We start from the raw sequence: 21,521 nt of genomic DNA on the forward strand, positions 1-21,521 counted from the left end.
TACTAAAAATACAAAAATTAGCTGGACAGGGTGGCTCACACCTGTAATCTCAGTACTTTGGGAGGCCGAGGTGGGCAGATTGCCTGAGGTCAGGAGTTCAAGACCAGCCTGGTCAACATGGCAAAACCCCATCTCTACTAAAAATACAAAAATTAGCCAGGCACAGTGGCGCACACCTGTAATCCCAGCTATTCGGGAGGCTGAGGCAGGAGAATTGCTTGAATCTGGGAGGCGGAGGTTGCAGTGAGCCAAGATATGCCACTGCACTCCAGCCTGGGCAACAGAGTGAGACACTGTCTCAAAACAAAAAATCCCACAAAAATTAGCTGGGTTATTACAGGCAGGTGCCTGTAATCCCAGTTACTTGGGAGGCTGAGGCAGAAAACTGCTTGAACCCAGGAGGCAGAGGTTGTAGTGAGCTGAGATCACGCCACTGCATTCCAGCCTGGGAGACAGAGTGAGACTCTGTCTCAAAAAGAAAAAAAAAAAAAAGGAAAAAAAAAACCCACATTCATGCATGCACGCAGGCACACATTCACACCCTGACCCGCACATCCACGCAACACACAAGCGCACAAGCACACAGGCACTTTCAGACCCACACCCAGCCGTCCAGATTCCAAAGCTCGTGCTCATGGCGGGTTCACATCTGCGCAGACACGCCGCAGCACATCCCGCTCCCCACCCTCTGAAGGGCCAGCCCCTCCCAGAAACAGGGGCTGGGCCTTGGTGGACCTGATAATACAGCAGCTTGAAAGAGGTGGGGTGGGGCGGGGCCACCCTGCACCTGGAGGCGGTCAGGAAACGCTACCACTGCAGATGTGTTTCCCTGGAAGACCCACCTATGAGAGGAAGGAGTGAGGTCACTGAGCCCCCAGCCTTGACCTGGCCTTTTTTCCAGACTCAGACTCTGCCCTTCCAGCTCTCATCCCGATCAAAGGCCTAGGGGAGGGGTTTGGGGTAGGACAGGGAGTCCTCCTGGGAACAGTGGCCGACAGGACCCAGGCCAGATCACTTGGCACATTTGGAGAGAAGGTAGCGGTGGGGCAGTGAGAACTTGGCTTCCCAGCCTTGACTCCACCTTCGGGTAGGAAGACAACTTTGCCACCCTGCCCCCAGGAGGCTGGAAATACAGGGCAGAACCATCACCCGGCTGGCCTTGGCCCTGGGTTCCTCCCAGACAGACCCCTTTTGCCCCCCTCTCCCTGCTGTGGAATAGGGGTGGGGGTTTGGCGGTGTGTCCCAGGCTATGAGGTAAGCCACCAGGCACCATCGTTGCCAGCACACCCTGCACACCGGGACCCACTACCCCCGGGAGCCCATGTAAAATCGGTCAAGGGGGATCTGGCTGTCCCACTGCACCCCAAGAAGCCCAAAGTAATCAAACCACATCCCTGGGGCTCCTCTGGCTGCTCAGTTGGGGCCCCACCCCGGCTGTGGAACGGGGAGGGCAGCGGCAGGGCCAGCTCCCTCTGACTCTAAGGAATCTGGGTCAGTAAATGCCCAGAAAGTAAACACCAGGAGCAAATGTCCTTGGCCCCCTCCCACACTTGCCACATTCCCCGAGGGAAGTGATCCTGAACTAGGAAAATACAGGACTTCCCATCTTAGAAATCTGAAACCACTGTCTTCCCAAGCCTGGGGAGGACTGTGTTCTCACGCCCCCTGGCGGCGGGTCTGCACACTGCGTCCTCTCTCGTAGAACCTTCAGCCCCAGGTGCAGAGGACCAGCGAGGGCCCAGATGGTGCCCCTCCGCCCCACATTTTACAGATGAGGGGACACAGGTGCGGAGAGAGGGAGGGAAGGGCCTGTACCCTCACAACTGAGCTCCGGGGAGACGACCACAGGTGCTATGACTCATTCAACAACAAACATTTATTGAGCACCTACTGGTCAGGGCCCTGGAACTACTAGACTCCTAGTCCAGTGCTCTTCAGTACCCTGGAGGACCCTCTGCAATTTGGCCTGAGACTCCAGCCAGCAGCTGGAAACTTCTTGTCCAGGAGACTGTCCAGGTGAGGGGCTGAGCAGTGAGGAGGGCGGATCCTGTCAGCCCACTTGCCAACTGCAATGCCACCACCATCCTGTGGTCCAGAGACACAGAAGTGGCAGGATGGGCCTGGGTCGCAGCACTCACGGGTGGGGCAGGACAGGGGCCCAGTCAGCTATGTCCATCTTAAGTTTGTTTGTTTTTTTTTTTTTTGAGATGGAGTCTCACTCTGTCACCCAGGCTGAAGTGCAGTGGCACAATCTCAGCTCACTGTAAGCTCTGCCTCCTGGGTTCAGGTGATTCTCCTGGCTCAGCCTCCCGGGTAGCTACGATTACAGGTGTGCACCACCATGCCTGGCTAATTTTTGTATTTTTTAGTAGAGATGGCATTTCACTATGTTGGCCAGGCTGGTCTTGAACTCCTGACCTCAAGTGATCGGCCTCCCAAAGGGCTGGGATTACAGGCATGAGTCACCACGCCCGGCCCATCTTAAAGATGGAGTCTCGCTTTGTCGCCCAGGCTGGAGTGCAGTGGTACGATCTCAGTTCACTGCAACCTTTGCCTCCCAGGTTCAAGTGATTCTCCTGCCTCAGCCTCCCAAGTAGCTGGGATTACAGGTGCCCGCCACCACACCCGGCTAATTTATGTATTTTAGTAGAGACGGGGGTTTCACCATGTTGGCCAGGCTGGTTTTGAACTCCTGGCCTCAAGTGATCCACCCGCCTTGGCCTCCCAAAGTGCTGGGATTACAGGCGTGAGCCACCGCGCCTGGCCCATCTTAAGTTTTTAATAAATAGTTCTTGCTGCTGCCCAGGTTGGTGAGGGTGGGGCCATCGGGACCAGGCTTCCCAAGCTTGAGGGGTGTGGGGTGTCCCCTTCTCATGCCAGTTCAGGCTCTGGCTCTGAAAAGGAAAGGAGAAAGCATTGGGGTTGGCCCCCCACCCACTCCCAGTGGGTGTCCAGGTGCTGTCCTGATGGGAGGTGGGGTGAGGCTCCCCAGGACAGGTCTCAGCTGGTCCCAGCTCCAGGGGAGATGCTGCGCCTCCACCCCCAAGCAGGACAGGGGTTGCCAACAGGCTGGAGGCCCCTGGAGGATGGGTCCCGGCACCCAAACACACCCTGGGCTCTGGAGTCCAGCGAGTGAATCCATCTGTCCCCAACCTCCATCCCAGGCTGCATCCCCATCCCCCAAGGACTTGTGTCACTGACCAGCCTCGGCCTCATCGCCCTTGGCATCCGGCTCCTGCCACCAGTCAGCATACATGCCCTCCTCGTAGTCACCCTCCCCTTCAAACTCGGCGTCAGATAGGGCATCCTCAGGCTCCAGGGGCGGTTCTGTCTCCTCCAGCTCCATCTAGAGTAGCGCCACGGTTGCGGAAGAAACAGGGTCACAGTAGGCCCAAACCCATATGGGCTCCCTTCCTGGCCAATGGGACCTCCCATCCCATCTCTCAGTCCCCAAAGTCCCTTCCCTTCCCAGTCTCAAGATCTAATGAGACTGTTCTGAGGATTTTCCCCAAACTGCCCCTCCCTGAGTGGCTGCATAGGGCACCACCAGTAGAATTTGGTGTCAGCATAAACATCGCCCCTGCACAGCCCCACCTTTTAAGCATAAAGACTCTGGTGAGAATATTGCCAGTCCATGCATAATGTTTTTGCTCATACTGTTTCCCTGCCAGGAACTACTGCCGTCCCCTGTGCCTGCGTAACCCGCACTAATCCCTCCAGAGCCAAGCATCAGTTCCAGGCTGAGCCCTTGCTGGTGACTCTGGCTGGGCTGGAGACCTCCCCCAGTGCCATATGCTGCCCTCTCCAGCAGCTGTTAGTGCTTCCCCCACTAGACTGTGAGCTGCATGTGAAACGGATCATGACTTTCACTAACTTACTCCAGCCCCTAGTCTGGTGTCTGGCAAACCACAGGGAACAAGAGACAGCCGTCAAAACGGCTGCCATGTGCTGGGCGCAGTGACTCACACCTGTAACCCCAGCACTTTGGGAGGCTGAGGTGGGTGGATCACTTGAGGTCAGGAGTTCAAGACCAGCCTGGCCAACATGGTGAAACCCCATGTCTCTACCGAAAATACAAAAATTTTTTGTATTTTTGGGTGTGGTATTGTATTCTGGGTGTGGTGGCACACACCTGTAATCCCAGCTACTCGGGAGGCTGAGGCAGGAGAATCGCTTGAACCTGGGAGGTGGAGGTTGCAGTGAGCTGAGACTGCACCACTGCACTCCAGCCTGGGTGACAGAGCGAGACTGGGCTGCCATTCACTGTGCATCTACCGGCTGCTGGCTCTTTATCAAGTGCTTTACATACTTGATCTCAGCCAGGCAAGGTGGCTCATGCCTGTAATCCCAGCACTTTGGGAGGCCAAGGCAGTCAGATCACTTGAGGTCAGGAGTTTGAGACCAGCCTGGCCAACGTGGTAAAACCCTGTCTCTACTACAAATACAAAATAAAATTGGCTGGACATGGTGGCGCAGGCCTGTAATCCCAGGTACTCGGAGGCTGAGACAGGAGGATCCCTTGAACCCAAGAAGTGGAGGTTGCAGTGAGTGGAGATCATGCCACTGCACACTCCAGCCTGGGTGACAGAGCGAGATTCTGTTACCAAGAAAAAAAAAAAAAGAAAAATACATACTTGATCTCGCTTAATTTTTTGTTTTTCTCGAGACAGAGTCTCAATCTGTCACCCAGGCTGGAGTGCAGTGGCGTGATCTCGGCTCACTGCAACCTCTGCCTCTGGGTTCAGCGATTCTCCTGCCTCAGCCTCCCAAGTAGCTGAGATTACAGGTGCTCACCACCACACCTGAGTAATTTTTGTATTTTTAGTAGAGACAGGATTTCACTATGTTGGCCAGGCTGGTCTTGAACTCCTGACCTCAGGTGATCCCTCTGCCTCGGCCTCCTAGATTGCTGTGATTACAGGATTATAGATTGCACCAGGGCTGCAATTACCCAGGTCCAGGCCACAGGTGGCCAGGGAGGCACACAGGGTCAGAGTGGGCACTGCTAACCCAGAACAAAGAGCCAGGGCATGCGGCAAGGGCTTCCTGGAGGAGGCACCATGTGAGCTGGGCCTGGGAGGAGCAGGACTGGGACATGTACAGAAAGGGGACATGAGAATACTGAGGCTGGGGAAGGAAGGGACAGTCTAGACAAGGAATAGGCAAACCTCTCTGCTTCATGACAGTTGACCACCAGGGGCTGGGGCTGAATTCTGGCACACTGGGGGCCCCAGATAAAGGTCCAAGGTGTCCCCATCACAGCCTAGTTCTGGAAAGCAGGAGGCACTCACCTCATCATCTGACTGCAGGTACATGTGGGTGAACTCCAGCAGCTCCCGCAGCTCGGCCGTCTGGTTGTGGTAGAGCATGGCCTCCTGGAAGGAGGAAAGGACGGGGTAGGGGTGAGCCATACCCTGCTGCTGCCAGATGGCAAGAAGCCAGGGCTCCTAGGATCTGGGCCCACTGACCCTCTTCCAGCTCAAGTATCAAGTATCAGCTCACAAGCTAATGAGATCATCGTGGCTGCTTGGAACACTGGGTTAAGGATTCTGAGGGTTTGCTGAGAAAGAGTCCCTCAATCCATTAGCAATGTCTGCCACTGACAAGGAAGGCAGGAGTGGCACCATGTGTCCCATATTTGCCAGCCTGGCCCTCAATTCCAACGGGTTTCCTCCCTTGGTTACCTGGGGAAGACGGACAAAGGTCAGCAGTGAGGGTAATGAAGGTAGGGAGTGGAACAGGCAGGAGTGGATGTGTACCTTCATACATCCCTCGTCGGACACTGCTGGTGAGGTGGGCAATACCACCACCATTTTGCAGGTAAGGCAATAGATTCAGAAAGGGCCATGGTCTTCCTAGGACCACACAGCAGTGGGGCTGAGCTCTGAATCCAGGACTCTAACCTCAACTCATATTCTTTCTTTCCATTTCCCATCCTGCCTTCCACGGAAGCCAGGAGTTTATTTTTTATTTTCTATTTTATTTTATTATTATTATTTGAGACAGTCTCACTCTGTCACCCAGACTGAAGCGCAGTGGCGCGATCTCGGCTCACTGCAAGCTCTGCCTCCCAGGTTCACACCATTCTCCTGCCTCAGTCTCCCAAGTAGCTAGGACTACAGGCGCCCGCCACCACACCTGGCTAATTTTTTGTCTTTTTAGTAGAGACGGGGTTTCACCATGTTAGCCAGGATGGTCTCGATCTCCTGACCTCGTGATCCGCTCGCCTCGGCCTCCCAAAGTGTTGGGATTACAGGCGTGAGCCACCGCGCCCGGCTGCCAGTTTATATTTTACAAAGTGCATGTCCAGCAAGTGCCCCAGAAAGCAGTGCCCACCTCCCGGGGCTGGAAGTCCTCCTCTTCCAGGCCCCAGCGAGCCCGGTGGAAGCGGTAATACACCAGGTTCTGCTGCATGATGCTGTCATTGGGGTCGAAGAGCATGTAGCTGGCGGCGCTGCGGGCAGCCTGGCGCACATCATTCACTGCAGCAGGACAGGGGTGAGGAATTGCTCCGGCGCTTCCCCTTCAGAGTCAACCCCATCTCCCAGTTCAGTCCAGCACCCCTGCTACCCAGCCACCTCCCAGAATACCTAATGGACTCCTTACCCCACCCATGCATAATGCCAGCTAGCATGTAGTGGGCACTCACCGTATGCCAGGCCCTGACTAACTCACCTAAGCCTGTTATTGTCTTTTTATTGTTTTTGAGACAGGGTCTCACTCTATCACCCTGGCTGGAGTGCAGTGGTGGTGCAATTATGGTCACCTCAGCCTTGATCTCCCAGGCTTAGGTGATCCTCTCACCTCAGCCTCCTGAGTAGCTGCGACTACAGGCAGGCACCACCACACCCATCTAATTTTTTGTATGTTTTTGTTTGTTTTGAGACAGGGTCTTGTTCTGTCACTCAGGCTGCAGTGCAGTGGTACGATCTCAGCTCAGTACAGCCTCCGCCTCCAGGGCTCAAGCAATCCTCCCACCTCAGTCTCTTCAGTAGCTGGGACTACAGGCACTCGCCACCATGCCTGGCTAACTTTTTGTATTTTTTGTAGACACGGAGTCTTGCCATATTGCCCAGGTTGGTCTTGAAGGCCTGGGCTCAAGCCACCTGCCTGCCTGGGCTTCCCAAAGTGCTGGGATTACAGGCGTGAACCACCATGCCCAGCCATGCCTATTACTGTCATCCCCATGACAGTAAATCTGAGTCACAGAGAGGTTAGATAAATTGCTCAAGCTCACATGGCTGGAGAATGATGGCTCTAGGGAATTAGAGGCCCTCAGCCTCTCTGCTATCTGTACCCAGGAAGGGTCTCCTGGCCCCTTGGTTCTTAGCCCCCGCTCTGCTCGGATTCCCAGCTCTGTCTGAATCTTGGCATCTCCAAGTAGCAAGAACACTGGAGGCTGTCCGTTCCAGCCCCAGTGGATGCCAGGATCTCTCTAGTGAGGAGAGCCACAAGTCCTGGTGCCACATTTTATTAGTCATGACACTAACAGTCCCTTGCCCTATAAGCCTCAGTTTCCCCATCTGAAAAATTGGTCCAGTAATGCCAGCTGCATGGTGTTGGTGAAAGGACCACATAAGATAAACTGCCTTATAAACTCTCAAGTGTTGGCTGGGCGCAGTGGCTCATACCTATAATCCTAGCACTTTGGGAGGCTAAGGCAGTGGATCACCTGAGGTCAGCAGTTCAAGACCAGCCTGGCCAACATGGTGAAACCCCGTCTCTACTAAAAATACAAAAATCAGCTGGGCGTGGTGGTGTGCACCTGTAATCCCAGCTACTCAGGAGGCTGAGGCAGGAGAATCACTTGAACCCTGGAGGCAGAGGTTGCAGTGAGCCGAGATCGTGCCACTGCACTCCAGCCTGGGTAACAGAGTGAAACTCCGTTTCTTTTTTTTTTTTTTTTTTTTTTTTTTGAGACGGAGTCTCGCTTTGTCGCCCAGGCTGGAGTGCAGTGGCGCGATCTCGGCTCACTGCAAGCTCCGCCTCCCGGGTTCACGCCATTCTCCTGCCTCAGCCTCCCGAGTAGCTGGGACTACAGGCGCCCACAACCGCGCCCGGCTAATTTTTTGTATTTTTAGTAGAGACGGGGTTTCACCGTGGTCTCGATCTCCTGACCTTGTGATCCGCCCGCCTCGGCCTCCCAAAGTGCTGGGATTACAGGCGTGAGCCACCGCGCCCGGCCGAAACTCCGTTTCAAAAATAAAAATAAACTGTCAAGTGCTCTGCAGTTGTTGGTTGCCTAGTCATTTGCCCAAGAGACCCTCTACTTCTCCCTGAGGCTGCTGTCTGTTCCCACTCAGCCTCTCACCTGCCCCAGACTCCCAGGGTGCCTTCCCCATATCCCCACCGCCCCTAGCCTTTCCTCCTATCACCCAGGGTCCTCAATACTGAAGGAAAGCTCCCCACAACTCTGGGAGGCTCCCATGCAGTCCTCTCCCTTATCACCTCTTCCCCTGCCCAAGTCCACCCAGGGGGCTCACACTTGTAGTAGGCAAACTGCAGGTAGTGGTACATGGTGGCCACGAACTTGTCCACGAAGTAGCCGCCCACATTGGGGGTCAAATTGGCCTCACAGTCCACCTTGCACTGCAGGGATTCTGCAAAGAGATCTGGGGGTGGGAGGCGGCAGTGAGAGGCTGGCGTTGCAATGAACAGCTCTGTCCCCCCAGGTGGAGGAGACTCCAAATCCAAGCTCTGCCTACTGAGCCAGGCTGCTTGTCCAGAAAACATGTTGCTGTTGCAATCACAGGAGAGAATGCGTGTAAAGTGCTTGGCATACTATATGACAAATGATGATGAGGAAGATGACTGTGGGCTGGGCTGACTCATCAACCCCACCACTCAACCACCACCCCAAGCCAGAGGGAGCCAGGGCATTCTGGGAGAACAGCAGATGAGGTCCAGAAGTGGGGCAGAAGTCCAAACAGAGAAGCTAAAGGTCTTTTTTTTTTTTTTTTTTTTTTTTTTTTTTTTTTTTTTTTTTTTTTTGAGACGGAGTCTCCCTCTGTCGACCAGGCTGGAGTGCAGTGGCACGATCTTGGCTCAATGCAACCTCCACCTCCCAGGTTCAAGCAATTCTGCCTCAGCCTCCCAAGTAGCTGGGATTACAGGCAACCACCACCACGACCAGCTAATTTTTGTATTTTTAGTAGAGACAGAGTTTCACCATGTTGGTCAGGCTGGTCTTGAACTCCTGACCTCGTGATCTGCCCGCCTCGGCCTCCCAAAATGCTGAGATTATAGGTGTGAGTCACCACACCTGGCCAAGGACAGTCCTTTCTGCTCCTGCTTGAGGGACCCCGGGGTTAGAGATCCCTAGACTAGGTGTGATTTCTGGTTACCAATTGCTTTTTGCACACACCTGCTGGGCTACTTCTCACTGCTGCACCTTTGCATCTGCACTGCCCTCTGCCTGGAAGGCCTGTGAACCCAAGCTTCCCAAACCCTTCAGGGATGTCACTGCCTCTGCACTGATCCAGCCCCTTAGACACTTCCAGCTGGGGCTCCTACACTCAGCGTCTTTCTCAGCAGACAAGGCCTTCCTCCCGGCTGGCTCCTCCACATTCGCAGTGCTCCACGTGCAGGGAGGGGACATCTGCCTTACCGAGCCTGTGGGTGAGAGGACTGCCCGCCGTGGTCTGGGTGGCGGATACCTGCTATGGCCGGGTAGAAGTCCTTGAAGTCCACCTGCTCATGGGCCCCTTCACAGCCGGCCAGGCACCGGGCAAAGACCGCCAGGTACTCTGCCAAGGCCCGCTCCATGTCCTCCGTGCTGCTGCGGAAATCCCCGCTGTTGTAGAGCTTCACAGCCCGGAGGAACACGGCCTGGAAGGGGCGTGGCAGGGGAAGTCAGGGCGCCCCCAACATCTCCCCTCCTCTACAAGTCCTATCGGCGGGACCCTCCTCCTGCCCCTCCACCCCACCTCGTAGGGCTGGGCCTCTAGGTCCGTGAGGGACTCGTCGGCGACGTCCAGCATCCCCCGGTAGTAGTTGAGGTACTTGGCGGTCAGCTCGTGCTTCGGATTCCTCTGGAGGAAGGTGTAGGCCGCCGCCACCGCCTTCTCCAGCCGGTTAGCCTGGTCGGGGGGTAGGGGTTCGGGGAGCGGGTCAGTAAGAACGGAGCTGGCTTCGTGCCGCGGGTGAAGGCAACGCTCCTCCGACCGATCGGTGGAGTGACACGACGCCCAGCCCGAGACAGGTCCCCGGGTGGGGGCGGGCTCCCACCTTGAACAGCGCGTAGTGCAGGTACTGGTAGGGCAAGCGGCTCTGGAAGTCGCGCAGCAGCTGCCGCGGCGGGTAGGGCACCTGGAAGGCGGGCAGCGTCCGCTTGCAGCGCCGCAGGCAGGCGGCGCGCTCCAGGACGCGGCCGAAGAGCCGCAGCTCGCGGGCCCACTCGTCGGCGCGGCCGTCGTCTGGGTCGGGCTTGGGCGCTGGAGCGGGGCCGCTGCAGTTGGCGTGGCAGAAGGCCTCGCTGTCGCGCAGCAGCCGGTGCAGCCGCAGCGCCGCCTCCAGGTAGCGCGCGCTCTCGCGCCAGCTCTCGCCCTCATACTGCTCCAGCGCGTGCCCGTAGGCCGCGGCCAGCGGCATCAGGTCCTCTGGCGGGAAGCCCCGGAAGCTGTACTTCTCGTACTGCGCCCTGGCGCTGCCCAGCAGCAGCCACAGCAGCCCCCACGCCACCCGAGCCATGCCCGCCGCGCCGCCGGCTCTCCAGAGCTGAGCTGGCGGCCCCGCGGACGGAAGGGGACAGGGACAGGCCCAGGGCGGGCCGCGCGCCCGCTGGGTCTTAGCGCCGGGCACGAGGGCGGCAAGGCGGGGCGGGGCCTGGGTCACGACGTCTCCCCTCTTTTCCCGGAGGGTCCCATAGTGTCCTAAGTCCTCTCCGTCGGCCCGGGCTCCTGCCGTGGGGGTGTCCCCTAGGCAGAGAATGAGTCGGGGAGCGCTTCCCGCCAGAGATGGGGAGCCCAGGAAGCCCCTCCCCCACGCAAACAGTGCCCCCGCCTGAGATCAGGACACTGAGTGAGGGCTGCCTCTGCGCTGCCCAAACGAGGGGGAAGCCCTGGAGCCGGGCCTTCAGTCGCTGCGCCCTCCTGCACCCTCCTGCACCCTCCGAGTGTCTCCCCCGCCCACGTCGGAGGCACACACCTGCTATCACTTGCACACTTTGCGCTGCCACCACCCCCCACTCCGTCTCCGTGCCCGTCACATCCCAAGTCACAAAGTCCTTCTTGCAGTCCAGCTTTTGCGGGACCAAGCTGCTCTTCCCTGGAGATGCCTTCCCTTCTAGCACAGCTGGGGTCACGGACGAGCACCGAGATGTCCCTCACACTCCGCTGCTTCGCCACCCACCTAGAGGGGGCCAGAATTGGAGTTGCCGGCGAAAGAAGCAAGGGGCATCTCCGCCTGGCTTTAGGACCCGGGGGCTCCGGAAAAAGACATTGAACTTTTTTTTTTTTTTCCATTTGGTGTCCACTCAGAGTTCTCATCTTTCGCGAGCCTCCCTCCCTGGCCAGGCCCCAGGTCTCGCAGCCAGGGATGGAGATGGGGGGAGGGGGAACCCGGATTTTTTTGTGGGGCCTCCCTCCGACTCTAATACACTCAACCTGGCCCCCTCCTCCTATTGCACCCCCACCCCCGCCCCTGCTCCTCTGGCCAGGCCAGCTCTGTCTTCCCAGCCCCCATTCCACGTGGACCAGCCAGGGCGGGGGTAGGGGAGGAGGACAGGAAGCGGGGGAGCTAGTTCTGGGAGGCGGGGGGCGGGGGAAGGAGGTTGGCGGCGGCTCCCTCGCTCGCCCTCACTGCTGTCGGTCCCAACTCCAGGCACCATGTTCCCCGCGGGCCCCCCCAGCCACAGCCTCCTCCGGCTCCCCCTGCTGCAGTTGCTGCTACTGGTGGTGCAGGCCGTGGGGAGGGGGCTGGGCCGCGCCAGCCCTGCCGGGGGCCCCCTGGAAGATGTGGTCATCGAGAGGTACCACATCCCCAGGGCCTGTCCCCGGGAAGTGCAGATGGGGGATTTTGTGCGCTACCACTACAACGGCACTTTCGAAGATGGCAAGAAGTTTGACTCAAGGTAACCCCGGTTGGGCGCCCCCGGATTCACCACTCCGTCTCCTGAACCCGGGGTCCTGTTTCCTTGTTGCCTCTTTTAAGCTCTACATCCCAATACTCTAACCCCAGACAGCACCCTTGGGGCCTCCCAGACACCCATCTCCCCAAAGATACCCTCCTGTCCCCACTTCCAAACCCTCACTTCTCAAAGGATCCCATTTCTTTCTCGCAAGCTCTCCACATCGCAGAAAGGACTCGGTAATCAAGGTGAACTGCCTCGTGTAGTTACCAGGGCTGTATTTAATGACCTGATGGAGAGGGGTGTTCTGGCCTACAGTGTTGCGGGGAAGGGGGTGGTCCCTGCTGCTTGAGAACCCTGGGGTGGTCTATCAGCCTGGACCCCATACCTTTCCACCCACCCTGACTCCCTTTCTGGTTCCACTCCATTTTCAGTGCCTTTGTGGTTAGAGAAGAGGGAACAGAACTTTTTTTGGAGGGGGTGGGAGTTTTCAGCAGCCGGTGGGCAGGGAAAAAGGTGGGTGGGCATTATAAGAAGATAGCCGGCTGGACCTGGGGGTAGGGCATGGCTCCCTGTGGAGGCCCTGTCTGTCTACGTGTCACACAGTCGGACATGCCACCCTGGGCTCCTCGGAGGAATTTCATACCTCCCTCTCTGGTTCTCCTGGAACCCTCATCTCTCTCCATTTTAGGTATCCCAGGAAAGAAGCGCAGGCCGCTCATTTTGCCAGCCCTTGGGGTTTGTGAGGTGGCCTCCTGGTCTGATCCAGGCCTTTGGTCTGCTCCAGCAAGTCCACTTTTGTTAGCGGGGACAGGGCAGGGCTGTGTGCCAGCCTCAGGGGTAAACCTAGGGTCCCAGTTATACACGGACCCCACAGCACACTGAAAGAGTCAGTGTTTCTTAGACCCTCCTCTGAAACACACAACTCAGCCAACAGGAAATTAGTGGCCATGACTTTAGAGGCAGGCATATATTGGGGTAAGCATACAAACTCCAAGAGCCCCAAGACCCTGGTTCAAATCCAGGCTATGACCATGGACAGAGAATTTTGTCTCTTTAAGCATCACTTTCCTTATATGAGAAATGGAGCCAAAAACAGGACCTACTTGCTAAGGCTGATGTTAGGACTCGAAGGAGATGGATGAATGAATGTAGGCTTCTCGCAGGGCCTGGCAGTCCTCCAGCCAGTTCAGCACACATTAACATTGACCCTGAGGAAAACCGTATGACCTGATGCTGTTGAACTTGTAGAAACTTCTTGCAGAGCTTAAGCCTGCATACCAACACTGAGAAGGAAACAATCCAGACTTAAAACCTGTCCACTTGGTGGGCAAATTCAGGTATAGGGTAGTAGCCAGAAGCGCTGCGCTGAGCACTTGACTGCTGCGAGTGAGGCAGGGGTTGGGATTTAGGGGTTGTTGTCCCTGATGGGGACTCTGGGAGCCCAGCTCATGAGTGTTGAGCTTGGAAAACTTTTTTTTTTTTAGTTGGAGTCTCATTCTGTTGCCCATGAGCCACTGCACCTAGCCAATTATATACACTTTTAATTTATTTTAAGTTTTCAGAAGTAAAGTGAGGATGGGAGATTTTCTTTCTTTCTTTTTTTTTTTTTAATTGAAGGGGCCATGGGTTAAGAAAGTTTTCTGGCCGGGCGCGATGGCTCACACCTGTAATCCCAGCACTTCGGGAGACTGAGACGGGCAGATCACGAGGTCAGGAGATGGAGACCATCCTGGCTAACACGGTGAAACCCCATCTCCACTAAAAATACAAAAAAAATTGCCGGGTGTGGTCCAGGTGCCTGTAATCCCAGCTACTCGGGAGGCTGAGGCAGGAGAATGACATGAACCTGGGAGGCAGAGCTTGCAGTGAGTGGAGATCGCACTACTGCACTCCAGCCTGGGCGACAGAGCAAGACTCTTGTCTTAAAGAAAAAAAAAAAAAGTTTTCTAAGTTGGGTGGGCATGTTGGCTCACGCCTGTAATTCTAGCACTTTGGGAGGCCAAGGAGCTTAGGAGTTTGTGACCAGCCAGGAGTTTGCGACCAGCCTGTGCAACATGGTGAAAGGCTGTCTCTACTAAAATACAAAAATTTAAGGCTGGGCGCTGTGGCTTACGCCTGTAATCCCAGCACTTTGGGAGGCCGAGGCGGGCGGATCATGAGGCCAGGGTGGCATGTCCGACTGTGTGACACGTAGACAGACAGGGCCTCCACAGGGAGCCATGCCCTATCCCCGGTCCAGCCGGCTGTCTTCTTATAATACCCACCTGCCTTTTTCCAGACTAGTCTGGCCAACATAGTAAAACCACGTCTCTATTAAATATACAAAAAAATTAGCCGGGTGTGGTGGTGTGCACCTGTAATCCTAGCTACTCGGAAGGCTGAGGCAGGAGAATCACGTGAACCCAGGAGGCGGAGGCAGAGGTTGCAGTGAGCTGAGATCACTCCATTGCACTCCACCCCAGGCAACAATGTGAGACTCTGTCTCAAAAAACAAAAACAAACAAACAAAATTAGCCAGGCATGGTGGCGTGTGCCTGTAATCCCAGGTACTTGGGACGCTGAAGCAGGAGAATTGCTTGAACCCAGGAGGCGGAGGTTGCAGTGAGCCGAGATTGTGCCACTGCACTCCAGCCTGGTTGACAGAGTCGAGACTCCATCTCCAAAAATACACCTGTATAAGTAAAAGTAAATACATTAAAGTGTATAACTAAAAACAAATAAAAGCCATGGCACTTTTAGAATAGGCACTTTTTTTTGTTTGTTTGAGATGGAGTCTCACTCTGTCGCCAGGCTGGAGTGCAGTGGCGCAATCTCGGCTCACTGCAACCTCTGCCTCCCAGGTTCACTCCATTCTCCTGCCTCAGCCTCCCGAGTAGCTGGGATCACAGGCGCCCGCCACCATGCCCAGCTAATTTTTTTGTATTTTTAGTAGAGACGGGGTTTCACTGTGTTAGCCAGGATTGTAGAATAGGCCTTTTCAAAATGTGAAACCAATTCCCACCCCACCTCTGCTCTCCTTGTCTTTTCCTTGGAGAGCTGACAGTATAATGGCAAAAACATGGGCTTTGGAACTCAGCTGACTACATACTAATATTAGCTGTGTGACCTTGGGCAAGGCACTGAATCTCTCAAGTCTCCATTGTTCTCATAAGAAAAATGAGAACAAGATTGCCCACTTCACAGGGGAGAGAAAGAAGATACAGAATGTAAAATGCCAAGCATTTAATCCCATATAGTAATGCTCCTCTGTCCCTCCGTGCTGTACCTGCCACTGCCCACTTGCTGTCAGCAAATAGTAGCAGCAATCAGGCCCATGCATCCCGCCCAACCCCGTCCCAGGGCAGTAGCAGCCCCTGGCCTCCTCAGGGACTTGCTTTTTGTAACAGTCCGTTCCCTTAAGGTGGGTGTCACGGCCGACCTAGGAGGGGAACTTGAAAAGGAGGCGAGAAGTGTGTGTGTATATCCACATCTGGGTATAGGGAGGGGGGATTGTGTGCGTGTGTGCAGGCACACCTGTGCACCTATGCCACAGTGGGCAGTGTGTGTCTGAGATCACTGTATCCCATCTGTCCCTCCCCCTCAGCTATGATCGCAACACCCTGGTGGCCATTGTGGTGGGCGTGGGACGCCTCATCACTGGCATGGACCGAGGCCTCATGGGCATGTGTGTCAACGAGCGGCGACGCCTCATTGTGCCTCCCCACCTGGGCTATGGGAGCATCGGCCTGGGTGAGAAGGGCTGGGGCACAAGCTGGGGATGGAGGAGACCAGGAGGCAGAATCAGGGATCCTGGGGTGAGAAAACTGAAGTGCCGAGATGAGGGGTGACTTGCCAAATGTCATGCTGTGCACGCAGTATGAAGAGTGGCAGCTTTGGCTGGGGCAGTGGCTGACATCTATGGTCCCAGAGTTTTGGGAGGCCAAGGTGGGAGGATTGCTTGAACCCAGGAGTTCCAGACCAGCCTAGGCAACATAGTGAGACCCCGTCTTTACAGAAAATAAAATAAATTATCCAGGCGTGGTGGTGTGTGCCTGTAGTCCTAACTACTCAGGAGGCTCAGGTGGGAGGATTGCTTGAGCCCGGGATTTCAAGGCTGCAGTGAGCCATGATCATGCCACTGAATTCCAGCCTGTGTGATAGAGCAAAACCCCATCTTTTTTTTTGAGACAGGGTCTCACTCTGTTGCACAGGCTGGAGTGTAGTGGTGCGATATCAGCTCACTGCAACCTCAGCCTCCTGGGCTCAAGCAATCCTCCCGTCTGAGCCTAACAAATAGCTGGGACTACAGGTGCACACCACCATGCGTGGCTACTTTTTTGTATTTTTAGTAGAGATGGGGTTTCGCAATGTTGTGCAGGCTGGTCTTGAACTTCTGGGCTCAAGCCATCCACCTGTCTTGGCCTCCCACAGTGCTGGGATAACAGGCATGAATCACTGTGCCTGGCGCCCCCCCCCTTAAAAATAACAAAACAAAAATAGTGGCTGCTCTGTGCCTGGTTTGGGTCTCCTGGTGCTTCGATGAGAGGAAGGAGAATAACAGGGCCCTGGCTGGGATCGTGGTTGGCAGAGCACAACTCTGAGACCTCCATGCTGCTGCGCCCTCACAGCGGGGCTCATTCCACCGGATGCCACCCTCTACTTCGATGTGGTTCTGCTGGATGTGTGGAATAAGGAAGACACCGTGCAGGTGAGCACCTTGCTGCGCCCGCCCCACTGCCCCCGCATGGTCCAGGACGGTGACTTTGTCCGCTACCACTACAATGGCACCTTGCTGGACGGCACCTCCTTCGACACAAGGTAAGGGGCTGGAGGGGAGCCCTGAGGCAATGGGGACTGTGGCATGGGGAGTGGGAGTCCAGGGCCCAGCCTGCCTCTCCTACTTCCACCTCATTTTCTGTAGCTACAGTAAGGGCGGCACTTACGATACCTACGTCGGCTCTGGTTGGCTGATCAAGGGCATGGACCAGGGGCTGCTGGGCATGTGTCCTGGAGAGAGAAGGAAGATTATCATCCCTCCATTCCTGGCCTATGGCGAGAAAGGCTATGGTGAGGGTAGGCAAGGACTCAAGGGGAAATTCTCCAGAAGAGGGAAAACCAGGCCTCCACATACAGTTGCTCAGGTTGTATACTGCACGAGGGCATCCAGCCAAGGACGCAAGGCAGGATGAAATCTACCTTTGCTGCTGTCTCACTAAGAAGGGGTGCTTTATTCTGATTCACACGAAGGCTCAGTATGAGCTGGTGGTGGCCCTGGGGAACACCAAGCTCAGGCCTCACTGGAAGAGCGAGAAGCAGGGCCGCTGATGGGCGGGAAGGGCTCTGCAGAGCCGGGCTAGTGTCTTGTGCATGGTGCCCACTGGGCCTTCCTGAGTCAAGAAAGAGCCTGGGCTTGCTCCCCAGCCATATGGTTCAGGCCCTATCCCTTCCCCAGGGACAGTGATCCCCCCACATGCCTCGCTGGTCTTTCACATCCTCCTGATTGACGTGCACAACCCGAAGGACACTGTCCAGTTAGAGACGCTGGAGCTCCCCGCCGGCTGTGTCCGCAGAGCCGTGGCTGGGGACTTCATGCGCTACCACTACAATGGCTCCTTGATGGACGGCACCCTCTTCGATTCCAGGTCAGGAGGGTCTTGAGGTGGGAGGGCGGGGGCTGGGTGAAATGTGGACGAAACTGGGGGTCACTCTGAGCTGCCTGGAAGGGGAGGGCCCCTTTGACTCCCTTCCTGGCCCTCCCACCTTGTATTGCAGCTACTCCCGCAACCACACCTACAATACCTATATCGGGCAGGGTTACATCATTCCCGGGATGGACCAGGGGCTACAGGGCGCCTGCATAGGGGAGCGCCGGAGAATTACCATCCCCCCGCACCTCGCCTACGGGGAGAATGGAACTGGTAGGGGCGTTCCCCAGCCACCACCTCAGCTCCTCCTCCAAACTGCCCATTGTGGCCAGGCCGCCCCCTCCCACAGTGGGATTCCAGCCACCACTCAGCCCCTCTCATCACAAAAACATGCGTGCAGCTTACATCTGGTTGCCCCATCTGATTCCTGCCACCCGGATTCCCATCAGTTTCCTCCAGGGCAGCGCCCCACTTCTCCCCTTCTGCAGTGGAGAAGGGCAGCCAACTCCTCTGAGTTTGGGGAGGGAGGATGGTTATGGAAAAACAGAACCAGCATACCCCCAGGACCCAGCTGTGCTGGGAGCCTCAGTGTCCTCACCTGTATAATGGGCAAGCCAAGCTGATCCGCAGGGTAAGTTACTGGGAGTTTGCCAGATGGTGAGTGGAAAAGGGCTTTCTAACTGGAAAGCCGCCTTCCCCTGCCCCCTGCCCCAATGAGAGTTTGTTAGAATTGACTCTGGACAAACATCCCGTCCCATCCTCCTTTGGATCCTCAGGGTCCGGAAGGGGTGTCAGGTCCAGGGGCCTCCATGGAGAGACCTTGAGGAGCCTCTGCTAGTGCTCTGAGCTGACCACACTACCCCATTCTGTCCTCAGGAGACAAGATCCCTGGCTCAGCCGTGCTAATCTTCAATGTTCATGTCATTGACTTCCACAACCCTGCGGATGTGGTGGAAATCCGGACACTGTCTCGGCCATCGGAGACCTGCAATGAGACCACCAAGCTTGGGGACTTTGTTCGATACCATTACAACTGTTCTTTGCTGGACGGCACCCAGCTCTTCACCTCGTGGGTCCCGGGTGGGGCCGGGACTGGGCAGGTGGGTGGGCACAGGCATGGGGAGTCCTCCTCACCGTACCCCGATGCCTGCTCCTCCCTCTTGGTCCTCGAGCGCCAGGGGAGCATTCAGCTTCTTGCTGCTTCTGTAAGTGCCCATCTCAGAGCATGCCGGGGAGCCATGAGGAGATGAAATTCTCTGCGTCGCCGGGGAAGGGAAGGTGAAGCCAACCGCTGTGGGAGAACTGCTCTTTCCGTTTCACAGAGGGGAAACTGACGCAGGGAGCCATGAGCCCTCGAGGCCACACTTTAGGGGGCAGAGGCAAGATGAGAAGGGAACCCCACATCTGCACCGCTGGGCCCCTGCACTCTGCTGCATGGCCCAAGTCACCAGTGGGAGTCACTCCAGAACTGAGGGCTTGTTCTGGGCCCACGTCAGAGACGGGGGTGTGCGCTGGCAGGGGACAGGTTGGCTGCTGACCTGGGCATCTGCTCTCCTCCAGGCATGACTACGGGGCTCCCCAGGAGGCGACTCTGGGGGCCAACAAGGTGATCGAAGGCCTGGACACGGGCCTGCAGGGCATGTGTGTGGGAGAGAGGCGGCAGCTCATCGTGCCCCCGCACCTGGCCCACGGGGAGAGTGGAGGTGAGGGGCTGAGACCGTAATCTTGTTTTTTTTTTGAGATGGAGTCTCACTCTGTCACCCAGGCTGGAGTGCAGTGGCGTGATCTCAGCTCACTGCAACCTCTGCTTCCCAGATTCAAGCGATTCTCCTGCCTCAGCCTCCCTAGTAGCTGGGATTACAGGCGCCCGCCACTATGCGCAGCTAATTTTTGTATTTTTAGTAGGGATGGGGTTTTGCCATATTGGTCAGGCTGGTCTTGAATTCCTGACCTCAGGTGATCCACCCGCCTTGGCCTCCCAAAGTGCTGGGATTACAATCGTGAGCCACTGCGCCCAGCCCGAAACTGTAATCTAACTGGCATCCGTAATCTAACTGGCATCCGTCCCTTTTGCTCCTGCCCATTGTGGGCCTGAGGGCTGGTGGGAGGAGTCAGGAATGCCTTCAGGATGGCTCCTTAAACATCCCATGCCCCACTCTCCAGCCTAGCCCCAGGAGCGGAAACTGTGGCCTGTGGGCTGGGAAACAGTGAAGCCAGGCCCAGACCCTGGCCTGACTAGGACCCCTCCCTTCTCTCCTGCCCTCCCTCCAGCCCGGGGAGTCCCAGGCAGTGCTGTGCTGCTGTTTGAGGTGGAGCTGGTGTCCCGGGAGGATGGGCTGCCCACAGGCTACCTGTTTGTGTGGCACGAGGACCCTCCTGCCAACCTGTTTGAAGACATGGACCTCAACAAGGATGGAGAGGTCCCTCCAGAGGAGGTGAGTGAAGGTTCCGTCTTAATAACCATGCCCACGCACTCCCCGCACCCAAGAAGCGTCGAGGAAGATGTCCCCGTCCGGACTGCCCACCTGCCCTCGTGCTCCTGCCTGTGCTGAGTCCCGTGCCTCAGGCTCCTCATCCCTGCCGTTTCCTGGGCACACATGCAGGCTGTTCCCTACCTGAGACCAGTCACAGACTATCCCCCATGCCACGCCTCCACCCCGGCCCCCACCAGGACCCCAGCACCAGTGCCTTTCCCAGCCCTTCCTGAGTTACAGGGTGTGGGGGAGCCTGGGAAAAAATAAGAAAAAGAAAGCACTCACTGACCTCCACCTGGGGCCCCTCCCAAGGCCATGACCCTCACTGCCCACTCCCCCGGCTCTCCCCTCCCCCAGTTCTCCACCTTCATCAAGGCTCAAGTGAGTGAGGGCAAAGGACGCCTCATGCCTGGGCAGGACCCCGAGAAAACCATAGGAGACATGTTCCAGAACCAGGACCGCAACCAGGACGGCAAGATCACAGTAGAGGAGCTCAAGCTGAAGTCAGATGAGGACCAGGAGCGGGTCCACGAGGAGCTCTGAGGGGCAGGGAGCCTGGCCGGGCCTGAGACACAGAGGCCCACTGCGAGGGGGACAGTGGTGGTGGGACTGACCTGCTGACAGTCACCCTCCCTCTGCTGGGATGAGGTCCGGGAGCCAACTAAAACGATGGCAGAGGCGACATCTCTGGTGTTCCCACCACCCTAGGTGAAAATCCACAGCACAGACCTCTACCCCATTTCTCTTCCATCCCCAAACCCCTTCTTTAAAATGTTTGGATTTGCAAAGCCAATTTGGGGCTGGTGGAGCCTGGGGTTGGATAGGGCCATGGCTGGTCCCCCACCATACCACCCCTTCACATCACAGGCACAGCTGAGCTTGTTATCCCTCTCCCCAACTTTCTCTTTGTTTGTACTTCTTGTTATCCCCACTCCCAGCCCCTATTCCTCTATGTGATAGCTCCCTAGGACCCCTCCATCTTCCTCCCCATTCCTGACTGGCTCCTAGGGAAGGGGACAGCTCCTGGAGGGCAGCCCTACCTCTCCCATCCCTTTGCCCTCCTCCCTCGCCTCCAGTGGAGGCTGAGCTGACCCTGGGCTGCTGGAGGCCAGGACTGGGCTGTAGTTAGCTTTTCATCCCTAAAGAAGGCTCCTTTCCCTAAGGAACCATAGAAGAAGAAAACAGAGGGCATGTGTGAGGGAACCTGCTTGGGTGGGTGTTAGGGTTATGAAATCTTGGATTTGGGGCTGAGGGCTGGGAGGGAGGGCAGAGCTCTGCACACTCAAAAGGCTAAACTGGTGTCAGTCCTTTTTTCCTTTGTTCCAAATAAAAGATTAAACCAGTGGCCTTAGG

At 56.4% G+C, this 21,521-nt stretch overlaps 2 protein-coding genes across 15 annotated transcripts; one reads left to right on the forward strand and one right to left on the reverse strand.

Annotated features, from left to right (window-relative positions):
- Positions 1-1,861: 1,861 nt before the first annotated feature.
- P3H4 (prolyl 3-hydroxylase family member 4 (inactive)) lies at positions 1,862-10,778 on the reverse strand. Of its 6 annotated transcripts, XM_015438489.4 has the most exons (8): positions 10,228-10,778; positions 9,927-10,079; positions 9,657-9,828; positions 8,484-8,612; positions 6,337-6,482; positions 5,292-5,375; positions 3,202-3,346; positions 1,862-2,894 (listed from the first exon to the last, which is right to left on the reverse strand). In XM_015438489.4, exons 1-8 carry the CDS (start codon positions 10,687-10,689, stop codon positions 2,872-2,874), a joined length of 1,314 nt encoding a protein of 437 aa, XP_015293975.3. In that variant the 5' UTR covers positions 10,690-10,778; the 3' UTR covers positions 1,862-2,871. The 6 variants fall into 6 exon arrangements, 4 of the variants coding, with proteins under 4 accessions (XP_015293975.3, XP_065387668.1, XP_045231892.2 ...); XR_012425817.1 differs by lacking the exon at positions 6,337-6,482; XM_065531596.2 differs by lacking the exon at positions 8,484-8,612.
- FKBP10 (FKBP prolyl isomerase 10) lies at positions 9,930-21,510 on the forward strand. 9 transcript variants are annotated; one of them, XR_012425816.1, is made up of 11 exons: positions 9,930-10,073; positions 11,821-12,070; positions 15,654-15,799; positions 16,678-16,867; positions 16,971-17,116; positions 17,502-17,691; positions 17,822-17,967; positions 18,571-18,794; positions 19,255-19,397; positions 19,966-20,129; positions 20,526-21,510. XR_012425816.1 is itself a non-coding variant. In XM_045375956.2 (11 exons), exons 2-11 carry the CDS (start codon positions 11,826-11,828, stop codon positions 20,709-20,711), a joined length of 1,755 nt encoding a protein of 584 aa, XP_045231891.1. In that variant the 5' UTR covers positions 9,930-10,073; positions 11,821-11,825; the 3' UTR covers positions 20,712-21,510. The 9 variants fall into 9 exon arrangements, 5 of the variants coding, with proteins under 5 accessions (XP_045231891.1, XP_073875664.1, XP_045231889.1 ...); XM_045375956.2 differs by having other exon boundaries at positions 16,971-17,122; positions 18,571-18,763; XM_074019563.1 differs by having other exon boundaries at positions 18,571-18,763.
- The last annotated feature ends 11 nt before the right edge of the window (positions 21,511-21,521 follow it).

Source organism: Macaca fascicularis, chromosome 16 (assembly GCF_037993035.2).
Source record: "Macaca fascicularis isolate 582-1 chromosome 16, T2T-MFA8v1.1".
Classification (NCBI taxonomy): Eukaryota; Metazoa; Chordata; class Mammalia; order Primates; family Cercopithecidae; genus Macaca; species Macaca fascicularis.